The following is a 13,795-nucleotide window of genomic DNA, read 5'->3' as shown; positions in this document are numbered from 1 at the left end:
GAAACGAAACTCACCACTAGTCGTACTGAAGTTTGAGATGACATAATGAACGTAGATAACAAGATGAGAACTTTAAGGTCATATTAACAGTCATATTTGTTATCGAAACTGGTGGTTAGTTGAATGTTTCAACTGAATTATTTCTTCTGTTTCGAATCTATGTTTGGGTGTTTGTATCATTTTGACTTCGGGTATAATAGGTGATATTGTACGTGTAGTTTCAGAACATTCAATTTGGAATTAACCAAGGTTTGCATATTTTCAGCTATAGAACGAATTACCTTTTCCTGAGTTTCAAATATGTTATCATTTGCACATCAAAATATGATTCTCAAAAAATATTCTAAAAAACAGGTAAACCAAACCACAGGTAGTCCCTTTTAAATATATCAAATATTATTTTAGGCAAGTATGTAAATTCACCGATGTTTTGTTCATGTCCACCGAAAAGTTTTCCCACTGGTTCTTATGGAACATATTTTGTTACCATTTTACCTTCCGATAATATACCCAATTTTATTCTTGAGTCTGGATACATATCCAAAGTAAATTAAACTTTACTAGAAGACATTGTTGCACATGTCTTTAATATTGTATTCGATCTATTACTTTACTTTTGGGTTATGTCAGGATTTTTCGAGCGCGAAATTCGAACTCAGGTCTATCACGGAAACCTGTCATTCAATTTCCCATGTAAATCTTATCGGACTAAAAATTCTTCGACTTTGTCGCCTTTTTTCAGGTATTCAATCTTATTCATTAGAACTGATTTTACATAAAAAAGATGGAATGGAGTTTCCTTTACCTGTTTGATACAGAATAATTGAAAAATATGTATAATTTTCTATGAATTTGTCAATATAAAAATGCATTGCAAAATTCATGGAACGCATGTCTTAGATTGAAGAGTGGTGGAGCAACAAAGTTAGCGGGATATTTAAAATTAACGTGTTAATACCGACAAAGTTTAGCTGGAAAAATGTTATTTCGAAAATCTGAAAATGGTGCATTGTTTTGCTCCTGGATGTAACCATAGGTATCCAAGCAATTGCAACATGTTTTCAATTCCAAGGAATGAAAAATAAGCAAAAATATATAAAAACACTAATAACTCTCATGAAGTTGAGAATGAATTTTCCCCACTTAGATCTTGCCACTCGATTTAATTGCAGCCCAACAACTATCACAAATATTTTTTTTTACTTGGGTTCTCCTTATACATAAAACACTTTACAGTGAGTTCATGACAAAATTCCCATCGAGATGTAAAATTATAACATGTCTCCCTAATTCTTTCTCATCATTTACCAACTGCAGGCTTATTATTGCCTGTACAGAGGTAAACATTACAAATCCAAAGGATATGAATATGAAGAAACAAACTTACAGCAATTATAATCATGCAAATACTTATAAAGTATTGGTGGGAGTTACTCCAAATGGCGTTACAGCATTTGTAAGTAACATGTTTCCTGGTTCAACGTCAGACAAGCAAATATTTTTGATGAGTAAATTGATTAATCATTTAGACCCAGGATGTTTTAAAGCCTGGAGTGCCTCCATTTCCAATGATCAATCAGTTCACTGAAAGTGATTCCATGAGGACATTAGAGATAGCAAGAGCCAGAATTCACGTAGAGCGGACAAATGCAAACATTTTAGAATTTTGAATTTAATTCCTGGTTCAATGAAGAAATTCTCTTCTGCAATATTTTAAGTTATATGTTCTCTTGTTAACTTACAAAACCCTTTAGTTGAAAATATTGTAGAGGAAAATGAATGAATTTTCATATTACCCTTTTTTAAGAAACCATTGAATGTTGAATTTTTACTTTTCCAGAGTTTTTAGTTTTAAATAGAATTACTTTGTTTTATAGATTTATTTTTTATTATCAGAAAGTTGTTTTTTGAGTTGTGCAGATTCTACTTTTTTCAGAGTTTTCTTTCTTTAGTCCTACACAATATAGTTACGTGTATTGAAATGAAAGTTGATTTAATTTGGGTTTTTCATATTACTATTTTTCAACTTTTCTTCTCTAAGTCAATAATAAACTGTCTATGCTCTGGCGTTGAAATAAATTGAGCTGAACAATTTCACTGCCATTATATCAACTTGTTACATACTTCCTGCATATGAATTAATTTAGGATTATTTCACAATAAATCTGATATGAATTTTTATATAAAAATCAGCAAATCAATTAATTACATGTTTTCTCATTCATCTCAGAATACAAAACAAGCAGTAACTGCATCAAGTAAATGAATACCAAATGTGCTGTAGATATATTGATATTTACAAATAGTAGCTGATGTTTTTCTGTGATAATATGACTGTGTTGGCTGGAAGATTTAGTTGATGGCCTTTTGGTATTCACCAATAAAGTACTTGTATTATTATAATTATTACGACTGTAATTTTTTGAAGTTGGACCTCGCGCCAAAAGTGAATACTATATACAAAAAGAACACGTAATCTATTACTATTTGTAAAAAGAAGAGTTGTAGAGATTTTTCGGTTCATGGTCACAGAACTCATGACATATTGGTGTTCTGTGTAACGATGCAATGGGAATTCGTTCCTGATTCAAGTCATCGCACACAACACAAATATAAACTGTAACTCTCTCTAGGCAAAGAAATATATATTCATAACCATTTTTCAAATTAAGTAATACAGAAAGAGCCCTCATTTAGTAACTTATAGAAAGGTTTCCAGTGTGACAACACGGTAAAACTATTTCATGACCTTCTAAAAGATGTTTTGTGATACACGTATTTCTAGCTCATAATATTATGAATATGCTACCAAAAAACTTCCTTTAAGACGATACAATCTGCAACTAACCATACAAAAAGTAATTCTCGACCAAAAATTAATGGACCGCATAAAACAATTTCATTTGAATATCTTTTTGATTTGGTCACTTCATATAATTGCCGTTAGGATCTCTTGTAGGACATGTCGCTGGTGATATTTTCCATTTTTGAGTTTTATTTGCAGTTTGTTCATTGAGATAATACAAAAGTATCAATCAATCAAGTAGTTGTGAGCACTAATAAAGGTGGCACTAATAATAAGAATAAGAACAAATAAATATAGTAACCAACTCAGAAAACAATAAGTTGAGAAAGAAATCTAGATGAGATCGATTTAACGTTAATTGGCCTCGAAAAGTTGTAGATATTTGACGAACAGTAAGATTTCTGAAAAAATTCGTCTGCGTCAGGCCCATCGATACCCTAAAAATATGTTACTTCCTATTACTATTAATAGTAATAGGAAGAAATAGTTCCCAAATGTTTAATACCCCATGCAACCACCGACATAACCGATATAGGTTATGTCGATGTATGCAACACTGCAATAAGAAGAACAACTTGGAGCAGCACTGAGCTGAGAACAACATAACCTACTCAAATAAATTTCGAAGAGGAGATTACAACTCTTTGTAAATATTAAATAATTGAATTTCAAACTTTTCAAATTTCGGTTAACGACATAGTTCATAGTTGGATAATTATAGAAAATATGTTCAAATTCAATTTTTCCAGTGAAGATACTGACCCCGACGATGAAGGTAAATATAGTACTTCAAAAGTAAATATCCAAATATAACCAAACTAATTACCCAACAGAGAAAGCCAATAGAGAAAAGTTATGGAAGAAATGTAAAGAGATTTTATATGAAGCAGGTAATAAATGTGTGGAAGACATTTTTCAACACGTTCACACTGACAGCATATTTTCAAATGGTAGTGAAATCAAATATTTTCGAAGAACGGAAATCTTGAAAATGTTGAACAATGCTGAAAACTTGAACGAAAATTCAGTTCTAGAAGCTGAACGAAATCATTCGGATCTTGTTCCAGCTGTATATGAAGGTATTTGAATATTGTATTTTAGATAAGTTAGTTATTTCTTACATTAATTTTAATAGAAAAAACAAACAGGTGGTTTGAAAATTTGGGAGTGCACATATGATCTGTTTTCATATATTAATGAATGTGATAACGATTTCACTAACAAAAAAGTACTGGATTTGGGGTGTGGTGCTGGAATTATAGGTATTACGCTTTACCTAAAGGGAGCCAACTGCTGGTTTCAAGACTACGTAACTATCTGATTCAACTGTTTCGAGCCCTTATTAAATGTGATATTTTTGTAGAATTCAGATGTTATTCAGTTCCTAACTATTCCCAACGTTTTACTGAATTCTAGAGATAGAATACAGAACTGCAAGTTTTACTCTGGTGACTGGGATTTTTTTGTTGACACAGTTGACGAGCCTTCAGGAGATGAACAAAATAAATTTGATTACATATTTACATCCGAAACCATTTATAATACAGAATCTTATCCGAAGCTACACAAAGTGTTCGAAAAACTGTTGAAGAAGACAGGTGTAATGTATCCTTTGAATTAGTTTCTATATTTTTTACATGAGTATTTATTGCCTCTGAGATTTTTCTATGTACTTCCGATTCTTTTGGAATATGTAAAAAACTCTACATATAAAATTTACAGTCTTTTTTCCTTAAAATATCAGATTTTTAGCTGCAAAATCATTTTATTTTGGAGTTGGAGGTGGCTTGTTTTTATTTCAAGATTTTATAGACAAGCATAAAATATTCAAGTACACTTCATGCTGGAAATGTATGGAAGGAGTGAAAAGAGAGATATTAAAAATACAATTTCTTTAGATTGTAAAATTTCAATATATTATATTTTTATAATTTTTTTCAAGGATTTAATCTTTCGTAAATCCATCCGTCTTCTGCTTGGTGTGTTAAAACTCCATCTGGCTCATTGTTGAATGGTTTGCGAAATCTTATTCTATCATGTATTCTATCAGTTTGCCCCTGCCAAAATTCAAAAGAAGAGGGTTTTACTATGTAGCCACCCCTAAAAAATATTTAAAAATATACTTTATTGCAATATCAATAAGACAGAATTTCTTCAAAAAAGTGTTAGGTAAATACCATTGTGGCGGTCTGGGAACTTTTCCTTCAGCATATGTATTCTTAAGTTCTTTTTCTTTCCATGCTAGTATTTGACGTCCAGCAACTGGTTTGCTTTGATTGCTACAAAGAGCACCTATTTGACTTTGATAAGGACGTTTACTAAAATATTCATCTGCCTGTGAAAAGGGTAGTTTTTCTACTACACCTTCTATTCTCACCTGAAAATACAAAGTTTATCATGTGCTATTCATTTCATTTACTAGGTTTTCATACTGATCTACTGTAGTGCTCCCAATAAAAAGTTAGTGCTGCATTTGGATTTTCTTCCTGAAAACATTCAGAAATTACTATGGATTTTGAATACCTTCGAGTAGTTCTTACCAATTCCTGCCCTTTTCTGCTGGTATAGTGAGTAAAGAAAATGAAACCATTTTTGCTGTAGCCTTTGAGTAAAACATATCTTGCTGAAGGGATACCACTCCTAAAAAAAAACAAAAAATATTTACATTATCAAGTTTACTTCTAAAAGCGAGCCGGTTTAACCAAATAAAAAGTGTTTACGGTAGTTTCATCAGTTGGAGTGTTGATACTTGATTAAAATCCATTATAATGTATTAAAAATACATTTTATTGTGACATTCAGATAACAACTGTTCATTTAATGCATTTTGTACTAAATAAAGCAAATAATCCATGTCGCTAAATTCCAAAACTTTACTGATAAATCATATAATAAATGTTCTTAATTCTGAAATATTGAATGTTACAACTCAAAACCATTATTAACTGATGGACTTGTTTAGAGATATTTTCCTTTTTTTTGTCAAATTCGTTTAAAGTTTGAACATTGGACTGGTGAGTGAATATACAGGGTGTTTGCTAACTACGGTACAAAACTTCAGAGGGTGATTCCTTAGGTTGATTTAAGAAAAAAAGTTCTGATGAACACATGTGCGGAGTTGCTTCTTTTTGTGATACAAAGCATTGGAATTGAAAAATAAAAACGGTATTTATAAAATATCACACCGATTTGGTTGAAATTTGCTACAGTTATTTGAAGTAATTCGGCGCTTATTTTGCTCTAACTAGATTGAAATTATTAGGTCCAGTGGAGTCTCAGTGGGCACCACAGCCAACAATATTGAGGAATAAAAGTACGCCACTGACTTGTAGTTTTTTATTTTTTAGATTAATCAACTAAACTTTTTCGTCGCCTGTGTTATCTTTATATCTAGTTTCGTTTTCGAGAAAAAAATTGAAGCCACTGCATATCATGAAAACCTACTTTGGAGACCAGCTGACAGTGATAGTGTTGTCATATCAGTGAAAGTAAGAGTTGTCAATTAGCATAAAAGAACATAAATAATTTTACTAACTCTGAAATGGCAGACATGCACTTTATTTATGTATTAGCAAATAGAAATGCGGAATAAGCAGGAAGAATTTTCCACAACAGATATCTTAACAGAGTAATGCCACGTGCTAAAACACTTAGAAAGCTATGTGCAAGATTATGTGAAACTGAGAGTTAATAAACCTGCAGGTGGTGAAAGACCAGAAACTGTGACAATGCCTGAACTAGAAGAAGCTATGCCCACTGAGACGCCACTGGATGTAATAATTTCAATCTAGTTCAGGCTAAATAAATATCTTATTACTTCAAATAACTGTAGCAAATCCCAACCAAAATGGTGTAAGGATATTTATGATATTTTATAAATACTGTTTTTTTTTACTTATCTTAGAAACGAAGCAACTCCAGGCATATGTTCATAGGAACTTTTTTCTTAAAATGACCTAACGAATGCTTACCGAAAAGATGATGAAGAACATCTCATCTCAAAATACATATGACATCAGTGACTAAATGACATGTAGTAATTATATAATATTTTTTGTTCCATTAGTATTGATTTTCTTATGAGTTTGAAATGAGCACATAATGTTATAAGAGATAGAAATCTGGGATTATATGTTTAGGTATCCTGAGGACTTCTTAAGATTTCTCATAGAAAAGCAACTGTGAAGTGGTAAAAAAATGTTTTTATATTTTATAATTATATGCTGAAAGAAGATTATTGTTTTAAATGTGTGGCAGATGTAATATAAGGGTTGTCCGGGCAAGAAATTGATTTCAACATTTTTTTCTTTAAATATTACTAATTGCTAAATGGAATTAACAAAAAGATGAGTTGTTTCATTGGTTTTTTTTTCCCAAAAAATATACTTGAGCAATTTTGTACTTACCTTGTAGCAGTTGATAAACACATAGCATTGGCTTCAATTGTCCTTGAATCATTTTTTATTATTTTAAACCATTTATCAAACAAGTCTAAAGGTTCTTTTATTTGAATATTTTCTTCTAGAAATAGGTCCTGTTTGCTATGATAATCTGCTCTCATTCCTGGAAAAAAACATGTTTTTTTTTTCTGTATAGTAAGTTTTCACTTTGGACCTCACCACTAACATCCATATTTGTGAAATAGCAATATACTATGGAGATATTTCTGCAATAAAACGTTTATATTCTGAATTTATCAAACACTGAACAATGCTCACAACATGTGAGCATATAGAAAAGATAACCTTGAAAATCACGACATTCAGAGTTATGATTGTAAACACATAACCTCACTAGTAGGCAACCCATATTTCGCTGAATTCACTGATTAAGAAAAAGTGGCATGTCCGGCTTCAAAGAAGAACAATATCTCCAAAAAACAAGTGAAGGTGTTTAAAATAGAATAGCTACTATTAAAAATATTTTTTAACCAGAATTATGTTCTATCTATACGTTTGAATGAGTTTTCAAAAGTAAATCAGGAGTTACCCTTATTCAAATTTCCATATTTAATGATGTGGCCGAAGTTAGCTTTAGATTTAAATCTGATTCCTTCAATTTTACAGTTGACTAGATGAATAATGCTCATAATGATAGTTTCTCGAAATATGTCTACTTCACAATGACTTTTGGATGTAGAAATGCATGATTGTATGACGCATATTGGGATTCATATCAAAGATTACCCCAAAAGGGCGAGTCACTCCCCTAATAGAAATATCTTCAAAAAAGAGTTTGGCAAACACTTGTCGAGATATACTTGAATTTAAAACACAAAATAAGGCAAAATGACAGCTTTAGTGAAAATTGAGTGGTAATTAGGCTGCATAAACCTAGAAAGGGTGATCTTACCCCTATTTCTACAAGTTATTATAATTTCTACTGGTGGGTAATTGATATCTCTCCACCAAAAACATGACGAGATTGGTAGACATTTCATATGTCAAATAATGAAAAATGTTTCTCTGTATAGAATGCACATTATAATAGTTAATAGACTAAAGAGGGTTCAACCGCTAATGTGAAATTCCTGCTCAGGTCAATTTCTGATGAGAAAATCGAAATCCACGAAAATCTTTTATGAGAACATAAAGGAAACAACACCAATATCATGAAAATAAATACCATTCATATTGATTAATAATAAGAGGGTGGTCCCGCCCTTATTTCGTCAATATATATAAATTTCTGTTTGTCAAAAATTGAACGAGATAGGAAAACTTTGCAATACTCAAATGATTCATTATAACCCTCTCGATGAAATGCATTTTTTTTACAAGATTTGTACCCCTGGCAGAATTCTTTTGAATAGATAGATATAATTTCTAACTTGTACTTGATCTTTACTGAGGCATCCCCTTCAGTCAACTGTTAATCTATTAAGGATATGAATAATAATATGTCAAAAGTTACCCCCAAGAAAAATTAATTGAAGACATTTTGAAAAATTCTGAAATAAAGTTGTGGAATACACACCGATACGATTTGTAACTATCCATAAGTTTTGAATAAGGGCTGTTTTTCAAAACATGAAATGTCATTAAATTAATGTATTCCACAACTGTATTTCAAAATTTTTCAAAATGTCTTCAATTAATTTTTCATGAATAAATACTACTTTTGACACATTATTATAAAAATCCTTAATAGATTAACAGTTGACTGAAGGGATACCTCATTGAAGATCAAGTACAAGTTAGAAGTTATATCTATCTATTCAAAAGAATTCTGCCAAAGGTTAGATATTCTGTAGGTACAAATATTGTATGAAAAAATTGTATATAGTCGTTCTGCACCTCAAGAGTATAAACAACATTCTGGGTGATTATAAAAAATGATCTAAAAACGTTGCCTTTGTTGTAGATTTCATTTTTTTCTTAGTAACCTTTCAGATACTGATAGTTAAATAAAATAACGCTTGCTAAATATATATATTCATAAACAAAAGTTTATGAATGAGTTAGGTTTATAAGGACGTTACTTGAAAAATTATGTGATACCTATATCCCCGTTTCTTGAAACACTCGAAATAATTTTTCAGTCATCTGTTTCACTACCAGTCAGATAGTAGAAAAATGCATCAAAAATTGAAATAAATTCACGTGTCGTCAATATTACTACTGTAATAAATTTATAAAGGGTTACATGATTCACTAGATCACCAAAATAGGATACAAAATTCACAGAATGAATTGGGTTGACTTCCGACTAGGTAGAATGCCATTATTAAATTATTTTCAGGGTGGACATAGTCTCTCATACACCCATCCATTTTCTCCTTCATGTGTCAAAACTCCATCTGGTTCCTTTTCTTTGGGTCTTCTAAATCTGATCCTGTCGTGAAGGCTATCATTTTGACCTTGCCAAAACTCGATGGTGTGTGGTCTGATTATATAACCACCCCTAAAAAGTATTTTAATCTAACTTGTGCATACAAAAAAAAAAGCTAACGATAAACTTCACGTACGAATTGACATAATCTGATTCAAAAATTTTATCACCCGCTCAATTATTTGAAAGATGATAGAAGTGGAGAAGGATACGTCCTTTTCACTCGCAATTTCATGGGTGTAACCATTTTGCAGGTCAGCAAATTTTTCTCATTATTTTGTAGGACAGAAATTCTTGCTGGTCGGGTCTCCCAGACATGAATCTTGACCAGTTTAATCATTTTCTACAGAAAAATTTTCCAACAACTACCAAAAAGTTTCACAATTCTCAAAAAATTGAAAATGAATTTTGCAGGTCGGCAGAAATTCTTGCAAGTCGGGTCTCCCAGTCATGAATTTCGACCAGATTATTTATTTTCGACAAGAAAAATTTCGAGCCCCCACCCAAAAATTTCACAATTCTCAAAAAGTTTCAAATACATTTTGCAGGTCGGGTCCCCCAGACATAAATCTCGACTAGGTTGAACAGTTTCGACAGAAAAAATTCGAACCTCCACTTAGAGTGGAATACAGCAAACATAGAACTAGTAACGAGACTTGGAGACAAGGGAAATTACGACCTCCTCCTCGAGTCGTGTAAGTACAAATCTAAGTGATTCTTGAAAATGGCTCCAAAGCGGGAGCCGAAACGATGAAAATTACAGACGCGGTTCAACCCGGACAACAGTACCTATATAGAATTACTGACCGCGGAAACCTATTATAATATTGAAAACTAACCAAAGGGGAGAACGTGGAACTTTTCCTTCAGGATAGTGCTTCTTCATCTTATTAGTTTTACATAATAATGCAGATCGGCTTTCGATGGGAGTACTCTGTTCACAGAGGAGGGTTCCAATCTGAGTATCATACGAACTTTCTCGGAAGAGTTCGTCTGACTTGCAGCAGGAAACTCTTTCTACGGTACCTTCAATTCTTACCTGCGAAAATAATAATGATATGCAAAGATACATGAAAAGAAAACAATCCATTTGGAACAGTGCAAGTTAAAAATAACAATTAATTCCTTGTTACAAATGGCATTTATGCAACTGAAAAATATAGTGAATTAAATTGAATTAAAATTTTGTTGAGAACTCAACTATTGAGAACACCTCTCTACGATTGCTTTGTAAACAACAATAAGCATGCGGAAAAAAAGCTTGAAAGTAACTAATTTCATAATTTGGTGTTAAACACCTGTAATAAGTTGTGTATATTATTTTTCGTTAACTATTGATTACTAAAACATATGGGTTCTTGTAGAAGAAGGGAACCTTTATCAGCTTTCAGAAATAATTTTAGGTCAACCAGAGCCAAGCCAATCAAAGGAAAAGTCGTTAAAATTAACTGCTCGATGTTTAAGAAATCTGATATTTCAGAACATTCAACCTCTTCATTCATTTCATTATCATGACGTTAAGGGTCGAAATTATTCAGTCTGTGTACCCCATTTAGAATAACTGTCAAAAAGTATTTAAAAGTATAATAAATATGAAAATTTATTTTATGATTGTTCAGCTTTAATTTTAACGACATGATGTCTGGGATAATCTACATTATTCGAGACATAGAAAATATCAAAATAACCCTTGCAGTGACATCTATATATTAGTAGCCGGCTCACGACAAGCTCACGACTTATTCGCTGGACATGTAGAGGACGTTAAGAGTACCAGTCTTGGAAACAATTTCAGACATTCTGATTGGTGGGAATTTTTATGAGATTATTTGAATTACATCCCCTAACAGAGTTAAGGTGGAAAGTTATTGGGAAAGAATGAAGGCAGTCGTGCGCTGACCCCAGGGTCTTTTGGGGCCTTTTGCCCGGGGCTGTTGTCCCCCTTTGGGGAGGTTGCTGGGAAATCTATTGAAAAAACTGAGGTGCTCGGTGTTTTGAGAAATTGGGTCGCGAGGGGATTCCAGTAGTGAGGAATATTCGCGGTTTATTTGGCTAGCTGACTTGAGGTAAAAAGTCAGAAGCGTACGAAGTCAGAAGTAGGACAGTTGAATTTCCTGCAGTTTTGGGAAATACTCGAATAGAGTGAAATACGGTTTCAAAAAGTGATCTCGATATTTGGGTGTTATTCGCTGGCTAGCTGACTTGAGGTAAAAAGTCGGGAGCGTACGAACTCATAAGTAGGTCGATTGGGCTTCCTACGAAGTTTTGAGTGAATTCTGGAGGTACTGAAATACGAGGTAGATCAGGTCACCGTTTTGCGAGGTGTTTCGGGATTCATAAATATTCGCAGTTTAGTTGAATTGAGGTAAAGAGAGTCGTGCGCGGAGAACTGTCTAGTTCAGTTGAATTTCCCACAAAGTTTGGAAATTCTAGAGGAATTTTTGAGTGAATTGAAATATTTCATAAGTCACTGATTAGAGAAGTGATATTGGGTTTTGAAAGTATTCACGGTTTGATTCAATTTAGTTGATTTAGAGAACATTTTCGAGTTCCTGGAAAGAGTTTGGGAAAGTTTTTGGGGAAAGAGTGGCTTTTGTTGAATACTTCAGGAGAGTCCATCTACGTTAATTTGGTGAGCGTGTTTAAAACAATCCTGATATATATTGTATATGTTATTGCATGCGTATGTGTTTTATATTTTCGAATTGGCACCTAGGGTATTGTTGAAAATTTATCATATAGCTACGAATCGGGTTTCCTTCTTCATTATTAGGTCATAGCATTTTCCTATGTTATACAGGGAGGAGCGATTAAGTGGGTCTCTTAAAAGTTTCTCAGAGTTGTATTTCGTTTTGATTTCCAGCAGATCTAGTAGAATTCAGGCAAGGCATACATATGTCCTGGGTGATGTTATTTCAATTTCCAGAGGAATAATCCTGTCATTTTGTTTTAGTAGTTTATTCATATTTTTCACATGGTTACAATTATATATTTCTTTTTCTTTCATATTGCACACAATTCAAATAAAGTTCAGTAAAACATATTATTAAAGAATAGTTTCGATATTATTTCGCGTAGATCAAACTCCAGTATCAATTTTGTTAATTTCATTTTATCAATTGTTGATCCGATTATTCCGCCGACTTTATTCATCAATGAAGTTGGTTTGTGAAAACTCTGCTAATATTATTTCATTTCCTCAAACCCCTAAAAGACCACGCATTCAAGTCGTGGCCGAATCCAGTCTCTGAGGATATAATGGTTGGCATAATCAAGCCATTGCTCTATAAAGGTAGAAAGGTAAAAATTCACCTGTTGACCAAGTCGCCCACTAATTCTCAATCCGTGTGATCAGGACGGATTTCAAACTTTTTCTGATCTGGTGGCAGCAACTCTCGCGCTACCGAACTAAATTAAAAAATAAATACCTTCGACTGAACGATCCCATATACAGAGGGGTGTATTTTTCTTGTGCGAGTATAATTACGATTATTATTATATATCATTAGTAGTATTTAGAGATCGCCAATTCAGACCCGACGGTCATTTATTACACACCTATGAAAATCATTTGCAAAACAGGAACATCGTTCCTCAGCGCTCAATCGTCACTTCCATTACGTAGGACGGCTAACGTGAATTTTTGAAATCGTAGAAATATTTTTGACTTTTTGGCAATGTGCGACGGTGTAATGACCACATAGCACCAACACAAGTTTTTAAATTGTTCATTACTCATACGCCCCCTCAGGATTCCAACGAATTGTCCTTGGGAAAAATAGTCTTGGTTGTCTCCATACGAAGAAAAACACTCAAAAGTTGAAACTCGTGCAATCTGAAGATTACTGAGGTCCTACTTTTAACGTGAATCATCTCACCACCTAGGACAATTCCGCTGATCTAGCAGTATCACCACCCTGTTCCAGATGCTGACAAGCAGACATATTCGAAGCTTCACAACCCGAGTCTATCAGATTTCATTCTTCAAAGTAACAACACGTATGATTTCAAATATTTTATATTTCTATAATTTTGGACTTTTGTAACACTAAATGTATTTTTTAAACGAGTGCTATCGATAGTTAATTGGCGCAGTCAACAGTAGGATTGTCAAAATTACGAATATCGTGCGATTGATTTTAGTTTCAACGATTAATT

The 13,795-nt window shown here is 32.8% G+C and overlaps 3 protein-coding genes across 5 annotated transcripts in view; 1 reads left to right on the top strand and 2 right to left on the bottom strand.

Moving 5' to 3' along the window:
- Positions 1 to 3,387: 3,387 nt before the first annotated feature.
- On the top strand, positions 3,388 to 4,741 carry LOC111514383 (histidine protein methyltransferase 1 homolog). Of its 2 annotated transcripts, none has more exons than XM_074170428.1 (5): positions 3,388 to 3,581; positions 3,640 to 3,885; positions 3,955 to 4,115; positions 4,170 to 4,411; positions 4,559 to 4,741. In XM_074170428.1, exons 1-5 carry the CDS (start codon positions 3,533 to 3,535, stop codon positions 4,626 to 4,628), a joined length of 768 nt encoding a protein of 255 aa, XP_074026529.1. In that variant the 5' UTR covers positions 3,388 to 3,532; the 3' UTR covers positions 4,629 to 4,741. The 2 variants fall into 2 exon arrangements, with proteins under 2 accessions (XP_074026529.1, XP_074026528.1); XM_074170427.1 differs by having other exon boundaries at positions 3,389 to 3,581; positions 4,551 to 4,741.
- Positions 4,696 to 7,585, bottom strand: LOC111514382 (pyridoxine/pyridoxamine 5'-phosphate oxidase). The gene is made up of 6 exons (XM_023170619.2): positions 7,426 to 7,585; positions 7,213 to 7,369; positions 5,347 to 5,446; positions 5,239 to 5,292; positions 4,984 to 5,183; positions 4,696 to 4,906 (listed from the first exon to the last, which is right to left on the bottom strand). The coding sequence occupies exons 1-6, from the start codon at positions 7,436 to 7,438 to the stop codon at positions 4,744 to 4,746; spliced, it is 687 nt and encodes a 228-aa protein (XP_023026387.1). The 5' UTR covers positions 7,439 to 7,585; the 3' UTR covers positions 4,696 to 4,743.
- Positions 7,586 to 9,414: 1,829 nt separating this feature from the next.
- LOC111514384 (pyridoxine/pyridoxamine 5'-phosphate oxidase-like) overlaps positions 9,415 to 13,795 on the bottom strand; it is a 63,419-nt gene continuing 59,038 nt past the window's right edge. For both annotated transcript variants that reach the window (XM_074170425.1, XM_074170426.1), the window contains 2 exons: positions 10,477 to 10,676; positions 9,415 to 9,709 (listed from right to left, as the gene is read on the bottom strand). In XM_074170425.1, coding sequence (XP_074026526.1) covers positions 9,544 to 9,709; positions 10,477 to 10,676 — 366 coding nt within the window. In that variant the 3' untranslated portion in view covers positions 9,415 to 9,543. The remainder of the gene's footprint in view (positions 9,710 to 10,476; positions 10,677 to 13,795) is intronic.

This window comes from Leptinotarsa decemlineata, unplaced genomic scaffold (genome assembly GCF_025532065.1).
Source record: "Leptinotarsa decemlineata unplaced genomic scaffold, Ldec_3_MD MMD2_P_RNA_scaffold_9, whole genome shotgun sequence".
NCBI classification, from domain to species: domain Eukaryota; kingdom Metazoa; phylum Arthropoda; class Insecta; order Coleoptera; family Chrysomelidae; genus Leptinotarsa; species Leptinotarsa decemlineata.
This window is presented reverse-complemented; position numbering and strand designations above follow the sequence as displayed.

Coding starts and splice junctions, on each gene's coding strand:
- LOC111514383 (XM_074170427.1), top strand. CDS start 3,533: ATGTTCAAATTCAATTTTTCCAGTGAAGATACTGACCCCGACGATGAA. Junction 3,582..3,639: donor TACTGACCCCGACGATGAAG/GTAAATATAGTA, acceptor ATTACCCAACAG/AGAAAGCCAATAGAGAAAAG. Junction 3,886..3,954: donor TGTTCCAGCTGTATATGAAG/GTATTTGAATAT, acceptor AAAAACAAACAG/GTGGTTTGAAAATTTGGGAG.
- LOC111514382 (XM_023170619.2), bottom strand. Junction 5,293..5,346: donor GCAGAAAAGGGCAGGAATTG/GTAAGAACTACT, acceptor GAATGTTTTCAG/GAAGAAAATCCAAATGCAGC. Junction 4,907..4,983: donor GTTCCCAGACCGCCACAATG/GTATTTACCTAA, acceptor AATATTTTTTAG/GGGTGGCTACATAGTAAAAC.